Source organism: Poecilia reticulata, chromosome 17 (genome assembly GCF_904066995.2).
Source record: "Poecilia reticulata chromosome 17, P_reticulata-male-v2, whole genome shotgun sequence".
Classification (NCBI taxonomy): Eukaryota; Metazoa; Chordata; class Actinopteri; order Cyprinodontiformes; family Poeciliidae; genus Poecilia; species Poecilia reticulata.
The window spans coordinates 17,092,440-17,116,355 of NC_088846.1; the positions used below are offsets into that span (position 1 = coordinate 17,092,440).

The following is a 23,916-nucleotide window of genomic DNA, read 5'->3' on the forward strand; positions in this document are numbered from 1 at the left end:
GGTTTCTTATGAGATATTTCAAATGTAATTTCAAGTGTGTTCACTGATGCATATAGCGTGACGATAATATTATTCATTTATGGTTTTATCCAAAGCCACTACGTCAATCAGAAAAGGAGGAAGATAATCTTTTAGGGAGTTTCCTCCCCCCCCCCAAAAAATAATAAAAAATCTGTAATCAAGAAAAAGCAAAAAACCAGTCTTGCTCAAGAAAAGACCGATTGGTATGGCTGTGAAATTTGAGTAGAATGCTCTCTACTAGACCATCCTGATATTGAAATGAAAATCTACCTTTTACCATCTAATAATGAATGCATATTGCGTGAACCGTTTTAAGGGGATAAGGAAAATGATTTTGTCTTCGAGCTCAGGTGGTGTTAGACATGTCCGCTTCAATTTGACCATTGTGTCTTTTTATTTCCTGATTGTACGTGGTTGGTCCGTCAGATCTGAGGACCTGATATTCTCACTCAAGCTTTTGAGTTAATGGTATTGCGTAAGTGTGCACATCCCTTGCCCATCACAATTATGTCATAAAACCTTGGATAATTGTTTTTCACTTAGGATGGGGGTGGAGGGGGAGAAGAATAATCCTTGAATGGATGATTAAACTGCCTTTTTAAAAGTGACCGTTTACCCCGTGTTTCTCCCCGTTTGGTTACTTACTGACAATGTTTTTGTAGGTTTCATAATTAGATGGCAATCATGCGGATCAGGAAAGTCAAATTCTAATTTCATTTTGTGCAATTTCAATGCCAGATTGCATTTTCCTTCCCTTTAAGTTCAATGTAAGATTGGATATCAGAAAAATCTGTCGTACACTGGAGTGACTTTGGAAAAATACTAATAAATAAAATAATAAATTGTGAATAAATTATTGATTTAAATGAATGTCATCATTACTGTCACTTACTTGTTTTCTTTTTTTGCTTCTTAATGCATTTATAAGTACTTCACCACACCGTGCCTAGTAATTGCAAAGCATTTAAGTAATTGTAATAATTTCCTGCCTGTTGCCATCACGGTCAGTGTACTTTTCGGTATTTGTTGATTTGTATTGAAGTGCAGCTTGAAAGCATGGATGTGATACGATTCCTTTCTCCATGCAGTCCCTGCAGGGCTTGAGGAAAGCAGTCTGGTGAAGTTACTGCTTGCACAATCAGTCTAAAAATTGTGCCGTGTTGATTCTGGGTCAACTCTTTGATAGCTCTGTTTACTATCCCCTTGATATGCATGACCTAATGTTAAATTTGCTCCCTGATGTGGGGCATAATCAATTTTTAATGTGGATGCTTGCAGGAAAAGCTCAAAATAGCGTCTGCAAAAGGCACAATATATTTGCATTTCAAAGACTTCATTTAACCACGTTACCGGGTTCTAGAAGTGGTGGGGTTTTTTTTATTTTGTGCATCATACCGGGGGGGTATTCTGATCATTCTCCTTTTTTTTAAAATGGGGAAAGATTAGACGGTTATGTAATAACTAATTTCATGATTGGCTCCGCTCTCAGACTGGCTTACGTTTGAAAGCTTTTACATACACAGTGATGTTTGGCATGTTTTAGCTACGTCTAAAATCTAGCACATGTTTACTAGTAACATGCCAGACTATGGATCATTTGAGCCTCATTGTTATCCAAATTATTGTCTTGCAACCTTGTCTGTCAGATTTTTGAATTTCTTCTGGAGCTTTTGCCCTCAAGTCTGCTGTGCAGCGACGGAACGAAGAGACGGTCAGGGTGCCGTTATCGTCACAAATCAGCTCAGTAGTGCAACTTGCCGCTGAACACAATGCCATTGCCAAAAAATATCAGGCAGTTAGGACTCTTGAATCAAAAGCACAGATGGCGGAAGCTGTGATACTTCTCATAAGCAGAAGCCAAAGTACAGAAGCCTGGTGGGAGTCCTCTATGGATGGTGTTTGTTGCACATCCTCATTTCTCATTCTTACCTGGTTTCTATGCAGGGATAGATTTGGATATAATCACCTTCGGTAGCTGAGAGGACAAGTGCTGCATTTTCTAAAACCTAAAGATGGAAGCAAGGCAGAGATCAGAATTTTGTGGCTCATTTCCAGTTTTTGTGCTTTGCCCTACCAGTACCAATTTTCTCAGTTTTACATCTATAATTTGGGAAGAAAGGAGAACAGTGATAACTGTTATCTTTTAGTTAGCCCTCCGGCCAAGTGTGGTCATTATCCATTTATATTATCAGAATTAATGTCACCATGCACGTGAGAAACGAGTCACTGTGAAACGGTGTTCTGCTAATATGTTTTAAAATAAAGAAAACACCATTGTGGAGATTATATTTCAAGCTGTTTTTAGCATCTAATATTTATTAGCATTAGCTTACATTTCTGAAATGTTTCTCTGTGCACGGGGTACCATTAATGTAATGAAACCAGTAAATTAACCAGCAGCTCTAATATGTGAAAAAAAATCGAATATACGAGCACAATTGACAGTGATGAGATCTTCCTCCTGGCTGGCTCTGATTGGTTGTTTATTTATGTATATATAATATTTTGTCCCACAAATTGTCTTTGTGGGACAAAATAGTGACAGTTTTAACAAATGACATAAAAAACATTTTGATTAAGATTACCTGCTGCAGTTTTAAGCTTTTCTGGGAAGTTTGAAAGTCAAAATGTCTTATTTTGTATCAAAGGAGACTAAGGAAACAATATTTTCTTAAATAAATAAATAGTGTTAGCATTTGACTAAATACATAATAATTAGTAAGTTTTTGTAGCAGTGTTGGCGACAGACCAGCTTCACTGACTTGAATTGCTCTGCTGATGATGTGATAAACCTTTTATTTCACCGATCTCTGCTGGACAGGTCAAATCTATTTTTCTGCCTGCTAAGCTCCTTAAAAGCACAGTAAAGCATACTGTGTTACCATGACGACCACTAACAATGAGCTGCAGCTCTAGCATCTTTCTGCACACATCCAATACAGTGATGTTTGACATTTTGAAAGCACTCATGTTTTGCTCGACAACGGGATGCAAAATATCTTGTTTCTGTGCATGTCATGGTACTGCAAGTAAATCTATTTGTGAATAGATTTCTTTAAGTCAACAACTGAACACAGTCAACCAGGCCTTCTATAAAAAATTTTTTTAGAAATCACTTTTTTAGAGGGCAAAATCAAATTGAAATGTGCGCAAGTGAACCTGCGTATGATTGATGTGGACCTCCTTATCTTATAAAGTGCTTTCTAAAAGGCGCTAACGCCAAACCGAATTCATGTGCAAAAGATAGCGATGCGTTTATGGATGGTGGGGATTCACAAACATTTAACAAACTTCTCCTTTTACACTCCCAGCTTTGGAGAGGAAGATGTCCCTGCGACAGAGCAGAGATGAACTCATCAAGAGAGGAGTTCTGAAGGAGATCTTTGAAAAAGGTGAGTTGAATGCTGAACCACACTTTTATTTACCGTGTCATAAGTCCTCGCTCTCTCATCTTCCTTTTTAAACATTTGACACGGAGCGTCCAGCGATATAATCTTTCATTATAGAAATTTTGTTGGATTTCAGTAGCCTCTATTAAAAACGTTCTGTATCTGAGTCGAACAAAGTCTGTGCCTTAGGGCTTTAAAGTGGGGGGGAAAAAAAGAAAGCTGGCAAGGCTGTAAATGTCCGCTTGCTCTTGCCAAAATGTGGGGAGAGAAGATAAGAACGTTTTTTTTTTTTTTTTCTTCATGCGTAATAAGAGTAAGAAATTAATTCAAATTTCATGCTGCAGACAGCGGAGAGTCGTCTCGGTGAGACTAAAGAGAGTACAACCAGATTCTTTCTCGAGAACATATCTGAAAATGCCTATTAAAGATTATTGCAAACATTTAGAAACAAACCGCTTTGAAATCTGCAGTTGGAGACTAAAGAATAATAATGCAATTTGAATTTATCCATTTGTTTGCCACAGTTTCATGATCTGTTGCGTACATGATTAAAATGTTTCAGGGATTCGTTAAGCTCTAGCAAGTTGCATAAAGAGAACACAGAATTTAGTTTTTGAATAGTGTGTCCATATACTATGCATAATCGCAATACTAGGTCAGGACTGCATAAATTACTGCTTCGGTGCAGCCTGATGCAGAGGGAATCAACCTGTCACTTTCCTGAGGTTTCTAGGAAGCCCAGGTCGCCTTAAAGGGGAGGAATTATGTACTTTCTAGGCACACAGTGCAGTTTTATAGCACAGTCAAATAACTGTTAACCACTGCAGTAATGCATGCTTTTCGATGATGACGAATGCTCTGTTTTGTCGTTTTTCCCTCTCCTCCTTTAGCTACTGTTGAATTCCGATCCTCTATGGATGGCAGCATTTGCCCTCAGGAACCCTCCATGAAGACATCTATGGTCCTGCCCACCAAGAAATCTGTATCTTTTCCAAATGACCATCAGGAGACCCCAGCCAAGCCCCCACTTTACCACAAGCAGCCTCCTGCCCTGCCTCCAAAGCCTTTCTCTAGGATCCCAAACCATAGCACAGGTCAGTCGTATGTTTCCTTGGGATTTGCTGCCTTAACTATAAGCTTGCCTCGTCATCTGAGCCTGCCAAACAGCTCATGACCAGTGACTGCTCGTTCCCAATGGTGTACCTGCGCCACACATGCTCATAGGATTATAGTTTCTCATTAAAGCCCCCTGCAGTTGACTCAGCTGGGCTCTCACTGTCATTGCCAATCTGTTGGTGCAGGAAGAGGCATTATTCTGGCTTAATTCCCACTCCCTCTGCATTGACGTTGGTAGCCATGTGTGATTGTTTACAACCTTTGTTTATCCCTCTTTGTTGGCAGTTTTTAAGAGATTTGACGCAGCCACGTCCTAAATTTTATGTACTCCTTTTTCTCCCTGTTGTTTTTGTTTCCGCTCAAGATTCTTGCCAGCCAATGAAGTTGCCCTGCATGCCCGGGGCAAAGCACTCCCCACCCTTGCCTCCTAAGAAAGTGATGATCTGCGTGCCTCCAGGCGGGCTGGACTCCTCGCCGTCACCTTCCCTAAACCCCCTCAGCACGCTCCCGCCAAAGTGTGCGCCTCCCCAGGGTTTGCCGTCTCACCACGGCACGCTTCTGCCCTCCCAGCTCGCCGGGCTGCCCGGGCTCCACCAGAGCCACGGCCACCCGCTCCAGCTCCAATACGGCGGCCTGCACGCCCCCAGCCGCATCATAGAGGAGCTCAATAAAACCCTGGCACTATCCATGCAGCGGTTTGAAAGGTCAGCTTCTGTCTTGTTAAATCTGTCCGGGGGGATTGATGTTGGTCTAACTTCCTGTATAACCTGATTCACAGTGCCTTGGTTGGATTTGACTGAACTTTGCTGAACATGTGTGCTAACTGGAACAATTTAAAACAAATTGCCAATAAGTCTGTAGTCCTCTAACTAGCATTACTCCACTGTATAAAATACCCCACAACATTTATTAACTACAGAACCCCCCCCCCCCCAAAAAAAAAAAACCTCAATTTTCCGGTTTTGAATTTTTCTGTCCATTTGTTTGGCACTGAGTTCAGTGTTAACTTATTTTCAAAAGTATGTTCTGTTTTCATTGAGGTCGTATCCTGGCAGCTCTGTTGTACAGGTCTAAATCAGCACACTGCCTCTCAGGGCAACCTGCCCTGTTATTTTTTTTTTTTTCAGTGAAATGTGTGTATGTGTGGGCACAAACGCATGGAGTAGGCGTCCCTCCAGCAGTTTGGCCTGACATAACATGACCAGCTGCTCTTGACGAGAGCCGAGCTTCTTCATGTTTGGAGAAGAGTGACACGGTAGTAGATTGGACATTATGTAACCTCTTGCATTAGGATCTCTTTTTTTTTTTTTTTTTTTTCACCAGAGCTGTTTGGGCAGGGATAAGGAAGTAATGCTCCTGACAGAGCTCACAATTAGTCTGAAAGCTTGGAGTGGTTGCATAACAGTGGCTCATCATAAGAAGCTTCAACCAGACCGTTTATTAATCATTCTATCAAATATGCAACTGGTTAACCTGTGATGCCTCAGGAAACGGAAGTTTATTCTTCAGGATTTCTTTTGAATTACTTGGATAAGTTTTTGATTAGGTTGTTTGGCTCGTGAACCTCAGGGTTCTTTGAGTCTGGAAAAGTATGGGAGTTAAGCAAAGTGTTTTCCAGACCTGAATTGGTATAGAAAAATAATCGGAGCATAGAACAAGATGGTATTTCCAAACTTTGCCTCCTGTATTAATGTTGAATTTTCCCATCTGCCCATTTCTTTGTCCATTTGTCTTTTCATGCATAGGTCTGTTTGTCCGTCTCACATTATCCTTCTGTCTTCCTGTTTCTGTTCTTCTGTCTGTCCATTTCTCTATTTGCCTGTTTGAGCCTGGCCATCTTTCCATCCGTTTGTCCTTCTCTCCGGCCATCCATCCATTTATTTGTCCTTTCACCTCTCATGATGTTTGTTCCTCTGTCCATTTGTTTGTCCTTCCATTGATCCATTATCCATTGCTCTGTTCATTTGTCTGTCCGACTGTGATGATCCATCGTTTTGTTTGTTTGTCCTTCTGTTTGTTACTCGTAGTCTGTCAATTTGTCTGCTGAGCCATTTTGCCTTTCTTTCATCGGTCAGTTTGGTTTTATTTTCATTCGTCGATTTACCTGCATTTATTTGACTTCCCAATGTCCATACATCTTTCAGTTTTATTGGCCTTTCTGGTCACTACAGAAAATGTCTGCTGTATATTCATGGTCGTGCAGCGATAGAATGAAAGCTTAACAAGCAGCATGTTGTATTTCAAAGTGTTTTTATATTTCCTTTTGCTGAGGCTTTCTTACCAACACATAGGTTTAATAAATCGAATAAATAAAACGGGTTTACCAAATAAATTCCATCTTTTGTTCATTTAACATGTCACTCTATATCAAAACTGCTTTTCTTTAATAAGACCAGATGGTTAAACTCCAATAAAAATAACATTCATAACATAATGTCCTTTTTCATCCATAGCTCTGCTTTACTGGGCAGTGTTCAGTGTGCTCCCTTGGACAGGAGAGAAGTGCCATCAGTGATAATCGAGTACGAGGACGACAAGGAGAACATGCCGAACGAGTCTGATTATGAAGACCTGCCCAGTATGTACAAGGATGAAGAGGATGATGTGGATGACGATGAGGAAGATGACGAAGACGACGACTCCATATTCACAAGTGAGCGAGGCTGGAGCTTATATTGATTGAGGTTTTAAGGCCCTTGTAATGGATCAATGGTGTTAAGATGTCATAATCAGGATAATTATATATGTTTTGAAATTAAAATTTGTGGCACCCTCCCTTCTAATGTAAGAGCAACTTTGGGGGGGGTCTTTCAGGAGGAAGACATTTCCTACTGGAGGTGCTGTGTATACTGTAAACTTTCACGTTTGGGCCCAAAATGAAAGAACTTTAAATCATTAATATGGCCTTTTTTATTTTGAAAGGTACTCTGGCTAAGAAAGTGCTACGAAAAGATTCTCTGGCCATCAAGCTGAGCAATCGTCCATCAAAAAGAGAGCTGGAGGAGAAAAACATCCTGCCTATGCAGACGGATGAGGAGAGGCTGGAATCAAGGCAGCAAATAGGCACCAAACTCACAAGGTGAATTGTACTTTAACCTAAATACAATTACTTTACACCTACTATAACTTTTTATATGAACTCAAGTGACTGGCAATGGCTCGTTTCAACTAAAGCAAGCATTTTGGGTCAGATTGTGCCGACAGAACTGCAGCGGGATCCAAAGCGGATCGGTCTCCATTTTTTTTTTTTTTTCAAACTCTATTTTTATCCTTTTGTTTTTTTTCATCTTGTCTTCTAAACATTTGATAAGGAGACATGCTTTATCTCGTTAAGAAGTCTCTGAAAATGGAGCTGACCTAATTTCAGTGATGCATCCTCCCTCCCTCCCTTTTTGTCTCCTTCTCTTGTCTTCTCTCCAGCGTGTGCTCACAATCTCTCTCCTCTTTCTTCCTCCTGCCTGACTTCCTCCCTCGCTCACTGAATCACCACGGTGGTGCATGTGCCAAACTAGCTCCACTCCAGCTTTTCACAATAGTGCTATGAAAATCTTTTTTTTTTTTTCTTTTTTCTTCATACCAGCAATTTTACAATCTCACATGATGCTGGAGCTGATTCTTTAAACCACACAAATGAGTATTTATTTGTTGAGCTCATCCGGTGGTGTGAAAATGTGTTTGTCCTCTTTCTGATTTCCTATTTTTTTTGCATGTTTAATTTAAATATTAGTCAAAGACAACATAAGTAAACACAAAGTGCAGTTTTTAAATTATGGTGTTTATTATTAAAGAAGAAACAACTTCTAAGGTCTTCTGTGAAAAAAAAAAATACAATTAAAAATTGCTCCGTGCCCCCTGTTAAAACATAGCTTAAATGTGGTTTATCACACTTTTATCACCCAGGCAAGATTACTGCCTCACCTGTTCTCAACCAATACATCACTTAAATAGGACCCGCCTGACAAAGTGAAGTACACCAGATGATCGTCAAAAGCCAGGCATTGTGCCAAGATCCAAAGAAATTCACTAACAAATGGCCTCTATTGCCTTGTATAGCGTTTCACAGTACCTGCAATCAGTCACCCGTTCACGCACACATTCACACCCTGATGGTGGTGTGCTACCACACTGTTCCACTGGGGCTGCCATGCACCGGCACCTCTGGGCCCTCTGACCACCATCAGCAGGAAAGGCGTGTGAAGTGTCTTGCCCGAGAACTCGACAATGGAGACAGACAGAACGGGGATTCAAACTCCTTAATATGGCCCAAATTCTCTGAGGAATATTTGTAATACCTTGCTGAATCTATGCCTCAAATAAGGCAGTTCTTAAGGGAAAATCGGGTGCAAAGACAGGCTGTACCCTAAAGGAGGTTGTCTAGAGTTTGTTTCTCTGAAAGTTATGTAAGGACATGATTATCCTTGTATTGTTTTTTACATGACTTTGTCTCCTCAAATGTTTGAATTTCTGATAGCCTTTCTGCTAGCTTTAAAAAAGGCGTTGTATACATCATCTGATTTGCCAAAGCAAGCGTACGACTCTTGATGATTTTACTTACTGCATTGCATTGATGGATTATTATAGATTCAGTTCGAAACCGGTTCAGTCAGTTTAAGCATGGCCCCTGTCAAGCTGCTGTTGGGTTTCGCATTTATTCTTTTAATGGTGTCAAATGAGCCACTGCTGTGTTGAAAGCGTTTGAAAAGTAAAAAAAAAAACTTACAAATAACTTCAGAACCTTATTTTTTTTATTTTATTCAGTTTGGGACCAAGTCGAGGTGTTTCATTCTAAATCTCATTGTCAGTTGTAGAAGAGCTTGCTCTGTGAATGTCAACTACTTAACTTTCCAGGGACTTGCTGTCAAAAAACTAGAGAATAAATACAGGGAAGAGAAAAGAGGGAGCCAAGTTTTCCTGAGCTGCACTTCCTATACTCGTACTAAGTAGGCCACTTCTTGGCCTTAATTGTATCTAAAATGTGCTGGATTTTGACTTGAGGTTGCATGATAATTTTTATTTAAATTTCAACAGGGTTGTTAAAGTCTGATTGTTTTTGTTGCTTTTTTTTGTGGACGCGTCTTTGCACCCCATTACAATATTGTTTAACTGAAGCTGGATCTGATGACTGCTGAGGTATGCGTTTGTTCGTGAAACCAGGCAGAAATCATGTTTTACCTCTGAAATAGGATGTTGTTGAGTTAAATTTACCTTTTGAATAGTCATCTAAATCAGCTGAAAAAATGGAAAACAACAATAATGTACCCATTAGTCACCTACACCATGCTTCACTGTTACTAATGGGTACGTGGTTTGTTTAAGCAACAACTGTTACCCATTAGAAAATGCCAAAAGAGAATGCAGACATATGATCAACATGGTGACCAGCAAAAACAATTTTTGGATCGCTCAAAGCATGCAATCAACGATTGGTTGGTAGGCAGCCGCCAAGAAACTGCCCCCCAGGCCCCCTGCACCTTTTCACCAGTAGCAGCAGCTTCCATGGGTCAATGGATTTGTGCTGTCAACACCAAATTCTAACTACATTGTCTGCAACCTCAGCAAAAATAAAACTTTATCATATGCAGACTAAAGTGAATATTTTTAGACTTCAGCTGTTTTTTTTGTTTTTTTTTGGTGAGCTTGTACAGCTTCGGCTGAATGATCTCAGCTGACTGCAATGGAACTGGACGTGCTCTTCCACTGTTGTAGCTCATCTACTCAAGTGCTAGACATGTGCATTTCGAGAACATGAACTGCTCAATTGTCAAGATCTGTTATCTGAGGATTAGCAGACATTGTGTGCGCGGGAAGCACAACCCTGGCTGTTCTGCTCTGCCACTGTTTATGGGAGGCTTTTTTTTTTTCCTCTGCTGAACTTAGTTTTGCAATGTGTTGCTTTTGCCTTACACTGAGAGATTATGAAAATCAAGATGTTTGCAGTTTTGAACCAGTCTGACATTAGGTTTTAAATTTGCTGCTTGTTTGAGACCCAAAGAGAACAAAGGTCTTGAACTTCACCTTCACATATTGTCAGAATCCAACCACAAAATTGTATGCATTTTTAACTCACTTTCTTATATGTGATAGGCCAACATAAAGTAGAAAATAATTGTGAAGTAAAAGAAACTAATGCATGCAGTTATTTATGTTATATAGTAGATGAATTGAAGTCAGATGGGATGGAGAGCATCTGTAAACAAAGGTTTGAAAGTCTAGTCACAGATTCTCACTTGGAGTTTGGTATAGTCTTTGACTAGGCCATTCTAGCAAATGGATACAATTTGATCTGACTTCATGTTTGGGTTATTATAGTGTTAGAAGGTTAAAATGAAACTTTTGTTTCAGGATTTCATTTGATCTCATTTTTAATCCTGAGCCACTTTTTAAACAAATCCATAACTTTATCCTTGTCTACTGTGTTCTTTGATCTCCATGTTAATAAGCATCTGTAACAAACATTTGAGGTCTTCAAAGAACATCTGTAGTTATGCTGATATTAAAATACTTGCATCCATTACCTTAGTGACGCCTTGAGACAACTGGTTCCACTGGATTTTATTTGCAAATATTAGAAGAAAGGGAGCTAAATACAAATGCCTCAGTCTTCAGATTAATATTTGTAACATATTTTGAAAACTGATTTTATTCTGCTTCAAAAATATGTGGTGATTTTTTTTTGTAGGAATATTAAAACATCCTTATGAAGCTTGTGGTTGCAAAGTTCAAGGAGTAAAAAATTATGTTTTGCAGGACACTTGAATATCAGTTTTGAAGCCACTGGGTTGCTTTTACCAGTGTTTTCTATAAATCCAAATTTACCTGCATATTTTCAAAATGTAATCATTACATGACCAAAGTGGATGAAAACTTTTGCTATTTTGCGTACCGTTTTTTTTGTTGTTGTTTTTTGCCTTAGCTTTTCCAATGGGTAATGTCCTGACAGTGTATGTGTTTCTTGTCAGGCGCTTGAGCCAGAGACCAACAGCAGAGGAACTAGAACAAAGAAACATCCTCAAACGTAAGTGTTAGAATTTTCCCCAAACTGTAAGAAGTGTTGTAGTTTCAGAAAAAAAAAATGGTGTCAACATTTACTTTGGAAACCCATTTTTCATACAGTTCAGCAGTTTGACATGGTCATACGATTGACGTACATTTGCTGCTTTGTTCCTTATTGGTCAGTCGTTTTCTCGTGAAGCAGGCATGCAGCAGGACTCCCTGAGAAACTCGTGTCTGCAGAGACTTGTGTCTTAGTTCAGGCGTACACCGTATCAGAGAGAAGCAGCTCTGTTGCCTGGGACTTTGCCGCTCTCACATCAAAGACAAGCTTACCAGCAGTTCCTGCTTTCCCAGAGGCTCCTGTATGATAGGCAGTGCACAGAAGGAAAGCACAAATGAGTGATAAATCCATCGCTTCTGCACACACACACCACACCAAGGTTAAACAAACGGCTTTTTTTCCCCCTCTGTTTTAGTAAGGAGCCATCGAGAATACAGAAGCAGCGACAGCAGTGCATACATGTTGAGCACCAGTACATGTTTGACTGGTGGAGCTTTTGCAAACAGGGTTCCAGGAGGATTCTTGTTGAGCGTATCTGTTTCTGTAACTGCCTCCTGTGTTTGGTTTTTGTGCGTGTGATATGGTGGAAAATCTACAGTTCCAACGCAGAAAGTGGACCGCTCGCTAAATTAAAACCACGGGCCCCGTAAAAAAAAAAAACACAAAGAGGACTTGAAGGGAACAAAACAATAATTGTCTTTCCCAAACCCAAGTCAAACAGCAATACGGTCAATAACTGAACTGTTGAAAGCATTAAGAAGTGTTTTCCAGTCAAGTGTCATTCTAATGAGTCACTTTGTGTAAATAGTGTTTTTATCCCTTCAACAGTTTTATTAAAATCCCACAAAGGGCCTGCTTTTTGTATCTGCCTGCTGTAAAGTAAACCCGCCACTCTTAATCTCTGCAGCTCGCAATGAGCAGGAGGAGATGGAGGAAAAGAGGGAAATAAAGCGAAGGCTGACACGAAAGGTGAGTCCAAAATAGCTCAGAAGGTGCAAACTCACACTTGCTGTTCAAACCACTGAAGGGAGCAAAAGAAAGGTCAGGGTAAATAAACACTAGAACAGTGAAAAAATCTCGTCTTTTACAGGGCTGGCATTGTGTTGTTTTTTTTCTTTTTTTTAGCTTTTTCACAGGAGAGACTCGTGTCCTTGCTGCCCTTGCTCCTTCAGCATGTTGTCTTCCAAATATTTTGACCCCATAGGGAGGTGTTGTTCCCCTCAATGTTGTTTATACAGTAACACTTTCTGCTCAGCAGCAGACACACTGCACTGGAGTAGAATCTCTAATGTTGTTGAGCTGATATGCGTGGATTAAATAAAACCAAGTTAAAGGAATATTAATCAATTAACTTTTTTTTTTTTTTATCTAAATGTTTGAGTTTCCAAACACTAAACTGAAGTGGTTTCGATCAAATAATTATGCATATCTGTTAGAATGGACCAGTCGGAGTTCAGGTACTAAATACTATTGAGAATTTGTCACGGTCATAAAAGTACACAGGTTCTTTAGTTGGAGAAACGGCTAAACTTTGGGCTCAAATTTCCCTTTGAGTTAGAGTTCTTCTTGTTACCTTAGTCAGCATGTAGTTCTAATATTCTAAATTAATTCTAAATAATTATTTAAAAAAATAATTAATTAATTAATGCCTTATTCTGAAGGGGATTCCACCAGAAACCTGATTTCTAAAAACACAGGTTCCTGTTCTGCATTAAAACTTCTGGGAATCTTAGAGCTGAATTCTTAGGATGATCATTTTGAAAGTTTAAGTTGACTTGGATAAACCTTTTGATATCAGTGAAGTGTGTTATTATTTGCAGACTTTTGAACAGCAAGATATATTTTTCCATTGGTCTGAGTACACTAACAGACCACAAACGGTCATTATTTCTCGGGTAACAGATGTTGATTACCGTGCTGAAGAATACTGTAAATGTTGCAATGTTTATAATGTAATTTTTACAAATTTATTGGTTTATAAATGAAGCATCATCTGCTTTCGCTGAAGTATCCCAGTCTTTTATTAACCTAATTCTATTTCTTAAATACCTGATTGTTTAAGATGATTAGAGATTTTTTTTAAAGATGATGCACATGATCTAAAATTTGAAGCTCTTGTCCAGATGTCATGACTTGTAGAACTCTGTGATCCAGAACTGTTTGCCAATATGTTTACATGGAAAGCACCTAATTAGCAAGTCTTCCTTTTGTGTGCTTGATTATATAAAAAGTCTTGAGGTCCGTCTTATCCAGCAGCTTCAAATAAATTTACGTTTTTCTGTTTCATAATTTTTTTTTTTCCCTTCTGTTCCAGTTGAGCCAGAGGCCCACTGTAGAGGAGCTGAGACAAGCCAAAATTCTTATCAGATTCAGTGACTATGTAGAGGTCTCGGACGCCCAGGACTATGACCGGCGAGCCGACAAACCCTGGACCCGACTCACGGCGGCTGATAAGGCTAGTATTACTTTGACTATTTTAATTAAACTGATGTAATCTTTAATTTTTTTTTTTTTTACCTAAATGTTATCGTCTGTTCAAATTGACGTTGCACTTCCTCATGGCTGCTTCACATGACGTAACCCCTGACACAGGCGAACCATGACTCAGCTAGATTTAGTGTTTCTTCTGTCTTGTAGTGTCATGTTCCACTTCAGCTGTTTTGTTTCTGAATGCGAGTAAACATCCTGAAGCAGCGCGGCTGCTGACTGTCCACCGATCTACGCCGCTGACTTTTAATGAGAGCCAGACTTGTGCTGAGTGCGTCTTCTACCATCTTTCAGTTTGCTGACTCGTGACTCAGAGCACCCCAGGTCACACCTGAGGAACTCTCGAACATCATAGGGAATCAGCATTTTTATTATGCAACTAAGTCCCTTACATAAGAGAATAATTGGATAAACCACGCCTCGGGACCCCTAACCGTGATGCCGTTCTGCTGACGTTTTCCTCTCCTTTTTCTTCCATTGGGTAGAGAGTTTTTGTTCTGCTGTCCTCAGTACTTGCTCCCTGAGGCTGAAGATGTCCCCCTGAGTCATGTTAAATAGTAAAGCAATAACATCACCTTGCTGGATTGCCGTCACACGTAACATTTTAAATTGGATTTAAAATCCCCCTGGCAAACCGATTTATGTCCTGAACTTTTCCGCTTCTGAAGACGTATCTCATAAAGGCAGTAATTCAGCGGACATGGACTTCTGACGCAGTAATACGGTGCTCGGTATGTGAGCCGAGTTCGAAACTTCTCAGAGGATGGATCATTAGCAGAGGGTGAGGGCCGATGTGACTTGCCTAATTAACAAGCATACTGAAACCACTCCTGAACTACTACTACTGCTGCTGCTGCTGAAACCTAGCTTTGATGTTTGTTTTTATACCATTGTCTAAGAAGCACAATTCCTTAGCATAAATTTGAGGTTTAGAAGCTGAACTCGGAGTCATTAAAATAAGACCAAAAAGTAAACTGTATTTTATAAACCTGCACACACAGGCATTTACAGTTTGGGTGACTTGAATTATAAATTGACTGAGTTTACAGATATGATTCCATCTCCACATGCAAAACCCCTGGGAAAGAAAAAAGAAAAAAGTAAATATATATGTAATAGTGTAGGACCATCATTTTCCAACTAAAATTGTACAAAAAAAATACATTTGACGTTAATTGATTATAGAAAGCCGTATGTATTGGCACCAATAACAATTCTTATTAAATAAATTTAATTGACAAAGTATAAGTTGATCAAAGTGTTAAGAAACTTGTAATTAGTAATCTATGACTTACTGTTTACCAAACCTATACTTGTATAATACTGAGACCCATTTCTCTTAGCCACTGTTAAAAATAGGAAAGGAGAGAGAACATGACATGCCAATGAATCGTGTGTGTGAATGAATGGCCGTGTCTATTGTAAAGGGTCTACATTTCTTGGTGTTTTTTTTTGGCATGTTGAATTTCCTAAATTTATTCAGAGGCATAATTGGACCAGAAGAGGACTGCTTATCATATTAGGGCTCATGGTTGTCTGGAGAGGGAAAAAATATGTGGGTCTTATGGTGTAGAAAGAGAACTCAGTGGAATTGTTCATGGCTTTGAGTGAAGTATAAATAATGCATGAAGTACACAAAAAAGTGTTGGAGTACATGGCTTAGAGACTGCAGGGGGGGGGGTTCTGAAAAGCTGTTGCTACTTTTCTGAATCTTATTTCACGTCTACAGGCAGCAATCAGGAAAGAACTCAACGATTTTAAGAGCAACGAGATGGAAGTCCATGAGTCAAGTCGTCATTTAACCAGGTAATTAGAGGAATTCATTTTGAATCCGACTTTCCTTTCATTATTGTACCCCTATTGCTACGGTATCTTGCAGAGGTATTTGTTACCCTTGGACCTTTTCACACTTTGTTACATTTAAGCCATAAACTTCATATTTTAATGTGTGGGACCAACACAAAGTAGTGCTTGATTGTGAAGTGCAAGGAAAAGTTTATACAACAATCAACAGTTCGTCACAAATAAAAAGCATAAAATTGTGGTGTGCGTTTGTTTTCAGCCCTTTGTGCTTGTTCTTAAAAACCCTAAACAAGATCTTGTGCAACCAGTTTCTTTCTGCAGTCATCCAGTTGGTACATTACTTGTGTGTAATGTAATCTCAGTTATAGTATTTTGTGAAAGTGTGTAAGAGGTTGTAAGGCTGTTTGATGCTGGATTTGGTTACAAAACCATCTAATAAGCTTTGGATGTCTCACACAGCCATGTTTGTTCCATTGTCTGAAAATGGAAAGATTGGATCACTACTGCAAACCCACCAAGTTATAGCTGTCCACCAAAACCTGCTGCCCAGTCAAGGAGAGCATTAATCAGAGAAATACATAAGGGTTACTCTGGAGGGCCCTTACAGATCTATAGCTCAGATGAGAGAATCTGTTTGAAATTCACAAATCTGACCTTTTTGGAAGAGTGGTAAGAAGGAAGCAGATTACCACAATCCACGTAGAGGATACAGCAAATGTGGAAAATGTTGTGCTCGTCAGTCGAGACCAATCAGGTCTGAGCCTGTCTACAGGGACGCTTTATTTATTTGTTTTTTTTAGTAGTATTTCAGCAGGGACAGAAAAGCCAAATAAAAATGACTAGGAGATGGCTGAAGATAAATGCAGGGCAATCTTGGAAGAAAACATATATGCCGGTGGTCTTTTGCTGCCTCTAACAGAAGACTAGAGCGACAATGGAATGGATTAGATCAAAGGATAAAGTGTTACAAAGGGGCCCAGTTAAAGTCCAGTCCTAAATCCGATAAGCTGTGTCAAGACTTCCTGATGCTCTCCGTCCACTTTATATTCACTTTTTCTACTTTGTGTTGATGTTTGTAGTTTTTGGGTAATGAATTTGAGCATAGTTTTAATAAAATAGCTAAAACATTTTTTTGTTTTTGTTTTTTTACAGGTTTCACAGACCATAGTAGACCACAACTGTCTCGAGCAATCCAGTCTGCTCCTCTGGAGAACCTTAAGTGCTGGACAGTGAAACGGTGCCCGTCTCTTCAATAAGGCCATGTATTCTGAAATGCCTTTTCAGGATTTACACATCTGAGTCAGCGCTGCACACCAAGATGCTGACAGCCACTGTTCAGTCCCTTATAGTAGCACAAAACAACTTTAGGTAATGCACATTGCCCCTGTAAGGGGCTCATTCAACTGTCTCTTAAACCTCTCCGCTGAGCTCTCCGGCTGGCGCTCAGTGGTGTGGAGACTGGACAGCCGAAGAGTCCTCGTTTGCGGTTGATTGACACATGCGGCAAACCTACTTGGGTTCAACAACACCAGTGGACTTGTCTCAGTGGACATGTTTTTAATCCCCTCCTCTCCATTAGGCTGTCACTATGAACTCTATTTAGCTCTTGTGGACAATCCTGAGTGAGGATGAAGAGTTAATTGTTCCAAGCTGATTAAGTGAGAAGAGACTCCATCTTTACTGTTCCTGCTGGGATTTTAGAAAGAAACATAAAAGGAGGAAAAGCCTCCAGCATTAGAATCATGTGCAATTTTTTTTTTTTCCTTCTGCTTTTCCAAGACTACAGCGCCCTCTGGAGTTGTGAGTCCAATATAGTCCTGATCCTGCTCCTCCATATGTGCAATTCTAACTGTAACCAGCAATGCTGACATCTAATTGCTAACTGTGAATTTGAGAGTCTGGACAATTGCCAGACTCTCTCCAGATGTATATTTTGTTGATACTCAAGAAGGAAGGTTAAATTTAAGGAATAAAAAAAAAATCATGTTTAGATGACTTTTATTAATGTCTTATGCATTTTACAGTTAAATTTGCAGCTCACAGAAATTTTCTGATTTTAGTGTAAAACTCTTTTCTTTTTTTTCTTTTTTTTAAGTTGGTCAATTTTCATGTTTTTAATAGAAGCACTTCAACCATAAACACCTTATTTAAATGTCTGTATGCATTCCAGCGCTTTGAAGAGAGTATTAAGTGATTGCTTGCCACATTTCTCTTTTTTTCATTATTTTTACGTGTATTTGCTTATATATGTTTATTCTTGGCTCGAAATGTGCACTGTATTATACACTTTAATTTTATACTTACGATATGTCCCTGAAGCTTTTAACAAAGCAATACCCTTTGTAGAGAGGAGGTTCAGATGAATTCTCCCCCCACCATTTGTATGTTTTTGTTTTTTTTTTCTGTGCAGATACGCTTCTGTCTTCAGGGTCTAACAGTTTGTTTTATATGGATGTTTGCTTCAGAGTTTTTGCGGAGCAATTTTTCCTTAAAGGATAATGTAAAATCTGCCTGGATAGCTTTACCAACACGTTCGGACAAGGTGCAATGAAAGTGTCATGGCTTGTGATGCACAGTGTATTTAACGGGCTCTGACTTTACCCTGTTCTGAGTGACCATTTTGAAGACCTTTTACTGCTTACGTACTTTGTACTGTTAAGAGTTCAGCTTAATTTATTTTATTTTTATTTTTTTCAGATTTGTAAGTTTTTTTTTAGTTTTTTTTTTTTTAACTGATCCCTATGCCAGTATTTCAAGACTTATTCTTTTTGCTTATTTTTTTAAATTATTTTTTCTGCTGTATTACTTTAAAAGTTGCAAAAGAAATTTTCATCAGCAGCAGAGATTAGAAGCTGCTCCTATTGTGATTCATCTCTGTAAAGGAACATGGGTTAGGTGAACTGATGGTATCTGGGGATGAAAAACATTACATTTCTTTGTTCTGCATGTGTTTTATATGCCAGAAAAGGGGTGTTGTTCCAGTCATCACTCTTATCCATACCATAAGTATTGGAAAACAATCCTGATTTGATTATGCCATGTCTTCTTACACACACATGCAGTGTTTTATGTTGAATTCACTTTCTGCAGAACTGCAGTTGGTCCCCTTTAAAAAAACAAATAAAAAAAATATTTGCAGGTTCAGAAAATGGAGCATTATAGAAATGAACACGCAGTATTTTGAAATTGTTAAAACACAACCAGAGCCAGTGGATCAAGCATGAGGTTTGGCATTTTGCTGGAATAAAGGAACATGATATCAGCAATAATCTGTTTCCTTTAACAAGTTGGCGGTGTGACTCAAAGTAGTCTTTGTTTCTTTTGTTTTTGTTTTAATTCCTGAAATGCAGATAACCATGTAAGGAACACATCATGCCAATAAAATTCTATTTCTGAATGCATTTAAATAGTTTGACTTGTCATTTTAACATTTAAAAGCCTTAACTTTTAGGCATTTGAATGTTTTTTTTCTTTCCTTTTAGGACTGAGTACTTTTGAATTATGCAATACAGTCTATGCATACTAATGCTAATTTCCAAAAAGCAACTTGCATACTAATTACATATTCCATTAATGCCAATATTGATGAGTGACATAAACCTAATGACCTAGATTTTACATTTGCATCAGTAAAGCAGTAAAAATGCTTGAACCAGTGAATTACTGATTCTAATTGAAAAATTAAGTGAGGAATTTTTCAAATCAGAAGGGTGTCTTTATTATGGCATGTCAGATTTTTTTGAGTAAAATGGGCTTTGTCTAAAATAACATTTAAAAAGATAATGTGGGATATTAATAAACATTGATAAATGGTACCAACTAAGGAGGGTATTAACACATTTTCATTAGACATTGCTTGCATTTCAAAGAATTGTTCACTGATTTAAACCTGAGGCATTCCAGAGATGTGCTAGGGGACAATTACAACACATCAGGTGTCAATGATTTAAAACAAGGCTTTAATATCTTTTTGTTATAGCCCTTAATCATTAGTTCAATGTTATAAATGGGAGGTTAAACTATTTGCTATAAATAATGCCTTTCAAAATTATTTTTACCACTTCTTCCACATTTTGCTTGTTGCAGCCACTGAGTTAAAACTTCAATATACAGCATTTAGGTTGTATGTGGAAAATAGTGCATAGTTAAGTGGAGGAAATAGTGCAAATGTTTAGTTTATGTTTTTACAATTAATGTGAAAATTGTGACGTGCATTTGCATTTAGCCTAAATCCAGGGCAACCGCTCCCATGGTGAACTGATGGTGGCAGTGTCATGCTGTAGGGAATGTGCTTATCTGCAGGGACATGGAATCTGATCAGGGCTGCAGGGTCAAAATGAGTTAATTAAAGTACATAGGAAAGGAAGTAGTTCTTTCAGAGGGCATTTTGAATGAAAAATATAAATGTTTGCTTCTCTATCAAAGTTATGTATAACTTTGTGTTGAAAATGTGTCATAAATTGCCACTTTTATTTTTTAATTCAGGGGATGTGTGAATACTGTTTCAAGATACTGCAATAACTAGATGGCCAAATTACTGGTCTCTCACACTCTGCAAAATAGTTGAGCATTATGTGAACTATAAATCTTTAGCCCTAGCAAATTACAACAGGTCAAAATTATGTGTTCCAAATGGAAGATTTTCCAGCTTGAAATTTTTAAATCATACAATATATTCATTAGTTAAATAGTACAGTGAGACAATAAAGGGCACACATGTAATAATTTCTGGATATTTTTAACTACTCTGAAATTAACTAAGGTACTTTTTAATCTTATATGGTGGCACAGAAAACAGGCTTAAAAGTGGTGTTTTTTCTCATGTTTCTTCAGCTAAGCAAGTTGCACCAATACAAACAACACTAAGAAAAACTATTTTTGAAATTGTGCTTCAGACTTTATCAGCTTTTTTCTTGTTGAATTTAGAGAAAAAAATACAATATCCTCTCCACTAGATGGCAACAAATACAACAAGATGAGAGCGTATCTGAGCAGTGGCCTTGTGAAATGGCGTCCTGATGAGATGGTGCCGAAGTAGTTTCACTCGCCACCACTAGTCGCAAATAAGATATACAGCCAAGTTTATTTTATCCATGGATTCGAATGTCAATTATGTGCAATACAATGAAATAAACAGGCTGTTTTTGTTGAATTATTAGAAAATATGGGTGCGTTTTTTGAATAGCTTAGATAGCAGTTCGCTGTCGGCAAATTATGCTTTCATTTTCACTGCAAACAGAGTTCACGCAACAAGTAAAGAAAACTATAGCATACAACTGCCTCAGGCTAATGCCAAACATTTATAGGAGCTATGTTTACGCCTCTCCTCAGTTCACCGCCCTGCTCAACTGAAACGGAACAAAGGAATTCTGGGAAACGTATTTCTTGCATCTTTGTCCTAAGTAGATCTCTTGTTGTGGCGAACACGTTTCCCAGAATTCCCTGCGTTGTTGTTAGCGACCCCATCTTGTGCCCTCCTCATGAATATATATCAGCCAGTATTTGCGTAGGAGGTCTGCCGACGTTCATTTCATATTCTAGCACTGTATTTTGGGACGCACGGTACAGTCACGTCTCCGCCCCGATCTGCCCCCTTAGCGCCCTGCCTCTTCCCAGCGAATTTAATCGGGTAAAATGTTTTTTTGGAACCGCGGAGAGCACTTCGACGGGGAAAAGACGGCGAGAAGTGAATGACAACTAAGGACATAACTCGGCAACGCCGCCTATTTGGCGGACATTTATCACGCTGGGAACATTTTAAGGCTTTTAAATGTAGGGGGTTTCAGGAATAACCCACTGCGCACCGCTATTTATTGAGAGTGGGGGGTACTTTTCTCTGACAGAGATGGAAAGTGTGCAGGCTGTCGTCGAGGATGCGCCGTCAGATGGAGGCGCGACCAAGTTAATGAAGAAGCCCGGCGGGCCGTCTGTCGCCCGGGGGACTCCAGCGGATGATGGCGGTAGACGGTCGGCACCCTCCCGCGCTGAGACTAAGAACGGGAATAGCCTATCTCATTCCGCCTCCATGCCGGCGACTAGTGCGTCAAACCGGGCCGTGGCGTCTAATGGCCGGGGCTCGTCCAGTAACTCCAGCTCCCTCCTGTTGAGACGGCGGCGCTTGAAGAGAAACCTCTCCGCCGCAGCTGCAGCAACAACTACCGCCGCCAGCTCAGCTGTCACTGCGAAGATGAGCTCGGCCCTGTCCTCGGCGTCCCTTCACACCCGGAGCCTGGACAGGAAGACCCTGCTGAAGCACCGCCTGAACCTGCAGCTGCAGCCAGCGGATCGCGAGTGGGTGAGAGCGGATTTGCACCGGGGCTGCATTCACGTACACGACAGGCTGACGTCCTCATATCCCAGGCCAGTCCTTTGCACTATGGACAGCACAGCCGGCGAGGTGGCGCTCCGTTTGAGTAAACTCTGCATCAAGTCGAGCTCTGTGATGCGCATATTTTGTAAAGATACCTCCAAGACTGACCAAAATGGCAACTGCAATGTGAAGTGTGAATTTAATGACGATTCCTTTCATGCGAAAGACGGGTCACTAAGAAAGTGCAACCAGCAGACTTCCTTAGGATCTGCAGAAGTGAGTGGGCATCCCGGTGACAGATTGAGGCTGCTGCTTATGGAGAATGCAGATGACAGGCAAAAGCAACAGGAAGTTGATGGGAAACTTTTCACCCCCGAATCAGAGTCACAGGATAACATAACCTGCTCGCTGTCAGACCTGAACTCCAATATGGATATCCATAATGATGACGATTCGGAGCATAGGAATGGCGTGGACAGCTACGGATTAAACTCTGGCTCAGATGTGGAGAGCAGTGCGTTTGATGACCTGAGCTCAGGGGCCCGGCTCAGTGAGCACAGAGACTCCCTGAGTGATGACATGATCCTGGGAACAGAAGCATCCATCCTGAGCCCCTCATTTGACAGTGCCACAGAGGGCCACGACATGTATGGAAGTTCCTCAGACGAGCTGGAGCTCGACTGTCCAGTGTCAGGCTCAGGCATTGACCACAGCAATGGCATCTCAGCTGTCACTGCGAGCTACACGCAGTGCAGCATGGGGCATTTAAATGACATGACGAAAAACGTGGGCCCTGATAGCAGACTGAACTCACACAGTTTGGGCAGCCTGCCACCCAGCAGTAGTGGCGGCTCATTGTCAAGATTCTGCTCCACAGATATTACACCTGGCATTCAAGACTGTGGTCAAGATGCTGTGAAACAGGAGCCGACAACACTCCAAAATGGAGATTGTAGTGATACCAGCCCCACACTGTATGTTCAGCTGCATGGTGAGGCTGTGAGGAGGCTTAGTCCAGATGAGAGGCCTCTGCAGATCCAGAATGAATTTCTGTTTAAGCTTGGATTTAAGGACCCTTGGAGAGTTCAAGAGGAAGGACTCAACACAGAAATTGGCTCCCTGTTACGTTTTTATGCAGGTAAAGTTTTACATATTGTGTTTCTGCTCACACTAAAACCTGTTGAGGATGCATTCTTATTATGACGATTAATTCTGCAGTGTTTATAACTGGTTGTTAACCTGTATCTAGGCCTAATTCAGGTACACATCATTCTGTTGATTTCTCAGGGGGACTTAAGTTGCTCTACAAACAGTGCTTCTCTGGCAAGATACATGCTAAGTTACTTTAGATTAGAGATGCACTCATCAAGTTTTTGGCAGCTGATGCTGATTTCCATTCTTGTTTGTTGTTCTTGTAGAAATGTGACTTTCTGATTCAGATTATTACAGCTACAGTTTCCTTCTTGGAGGCAGGAGTTTTGAATCAAACAGGAAACGACGGAATTACAAGATTCACAGTTTATTCATCAAAGCTTATGTACCTAACCTTTATCTGATTTGTATTAAAACTGGAAAGTGCATCAAAGTTCACACGTTTGGCTTTTGGTGGGAGATGGATGCACAAAATAAAAAAAATAAAACATCACATTGTTCAGTAACTGACTTGATGATCAGAGGAATGGGAGAAATTGTCCATTTCCAATACCGGGATGACTAATTGCTGCATCTCTACTTTG

At 39.8% G+C, this 23,916-nt stretch overlaps 2 protein-coding genes across 3 annotated transcripts in view; both read left to right on the forward strand.

Annotated features, from left to right (window-relative positions):
* LOC103479553 (phosphatase and actin regulator 1-like) overlaps window positions 1–19,271 on the forward strand; it is a 49,310-nt gene extending 30,039 nt beyond the window's left edge. For both annotated transcript variants that reach the window (XM_081598715.1, XM_081598714.1), the window contains exons 3-12: window positions 3,333–3,413; window positions 4,301–4,504; window positions 4,891–5,230; window positions 6,980–7,179; window positions 7,449–7,605; window positions 11,486–11,541; window positions 12,488–12,549; window positions 13,895–14,039; window positions 15,801–15,873; window positions 17,023–19,271. In XM_081598715.1, coding sequence (XP_081454841.1) covers window positions 3,333–3,413; window positions 4,301–4,504; window positions 4,891–5,230; window positions 6,980–7,179; window positions 7,449–7,605; window positions 11,486–11,541; window positions 12,488–12,549; window positions 13,895–14,039; window positions 15,801–15,873; window positions 17,023–17,038 — 1,334 coding nt within the window. In that variant the 3' untranslated portion in view covers window positions 17,039–19,271. The remainder of the gene's footprint in view (window positions 1–3,332; window positions 3,414–4,300; window positions 4,505–4,890; window positions 5,231–6,979; window positions 7,180–7,448; window positions 7,606–11,485; window positions 11,542–12,487; window positions 12,550–13,894; window positions 14,040–15,800; window positions 15,874–17,022) is intronic.
* A 1,605-nt stretch (window positions 19,272–20,876) lies between these two features.
* Window positions 20,877–23,916, forward strand: part of phlpp1 (PH domain and leucine rich repeat protein phosphatase 1) — a 50,855-nt gene continuing 47,815 nt past the window's right edge. The window contains exon 1 of the mRNA XM_008434046.3: window positions 20,877–23,318. Within this exon, the coding sequence (XP_008432268.1) occupies window positions 21,716–23,318 (1,603 nt within the window). The 5' untranslated portion in view covers window positions 20,877–21,715. The remainder of the gene's footprint in view (window positions 23,319–23,916) is intronic.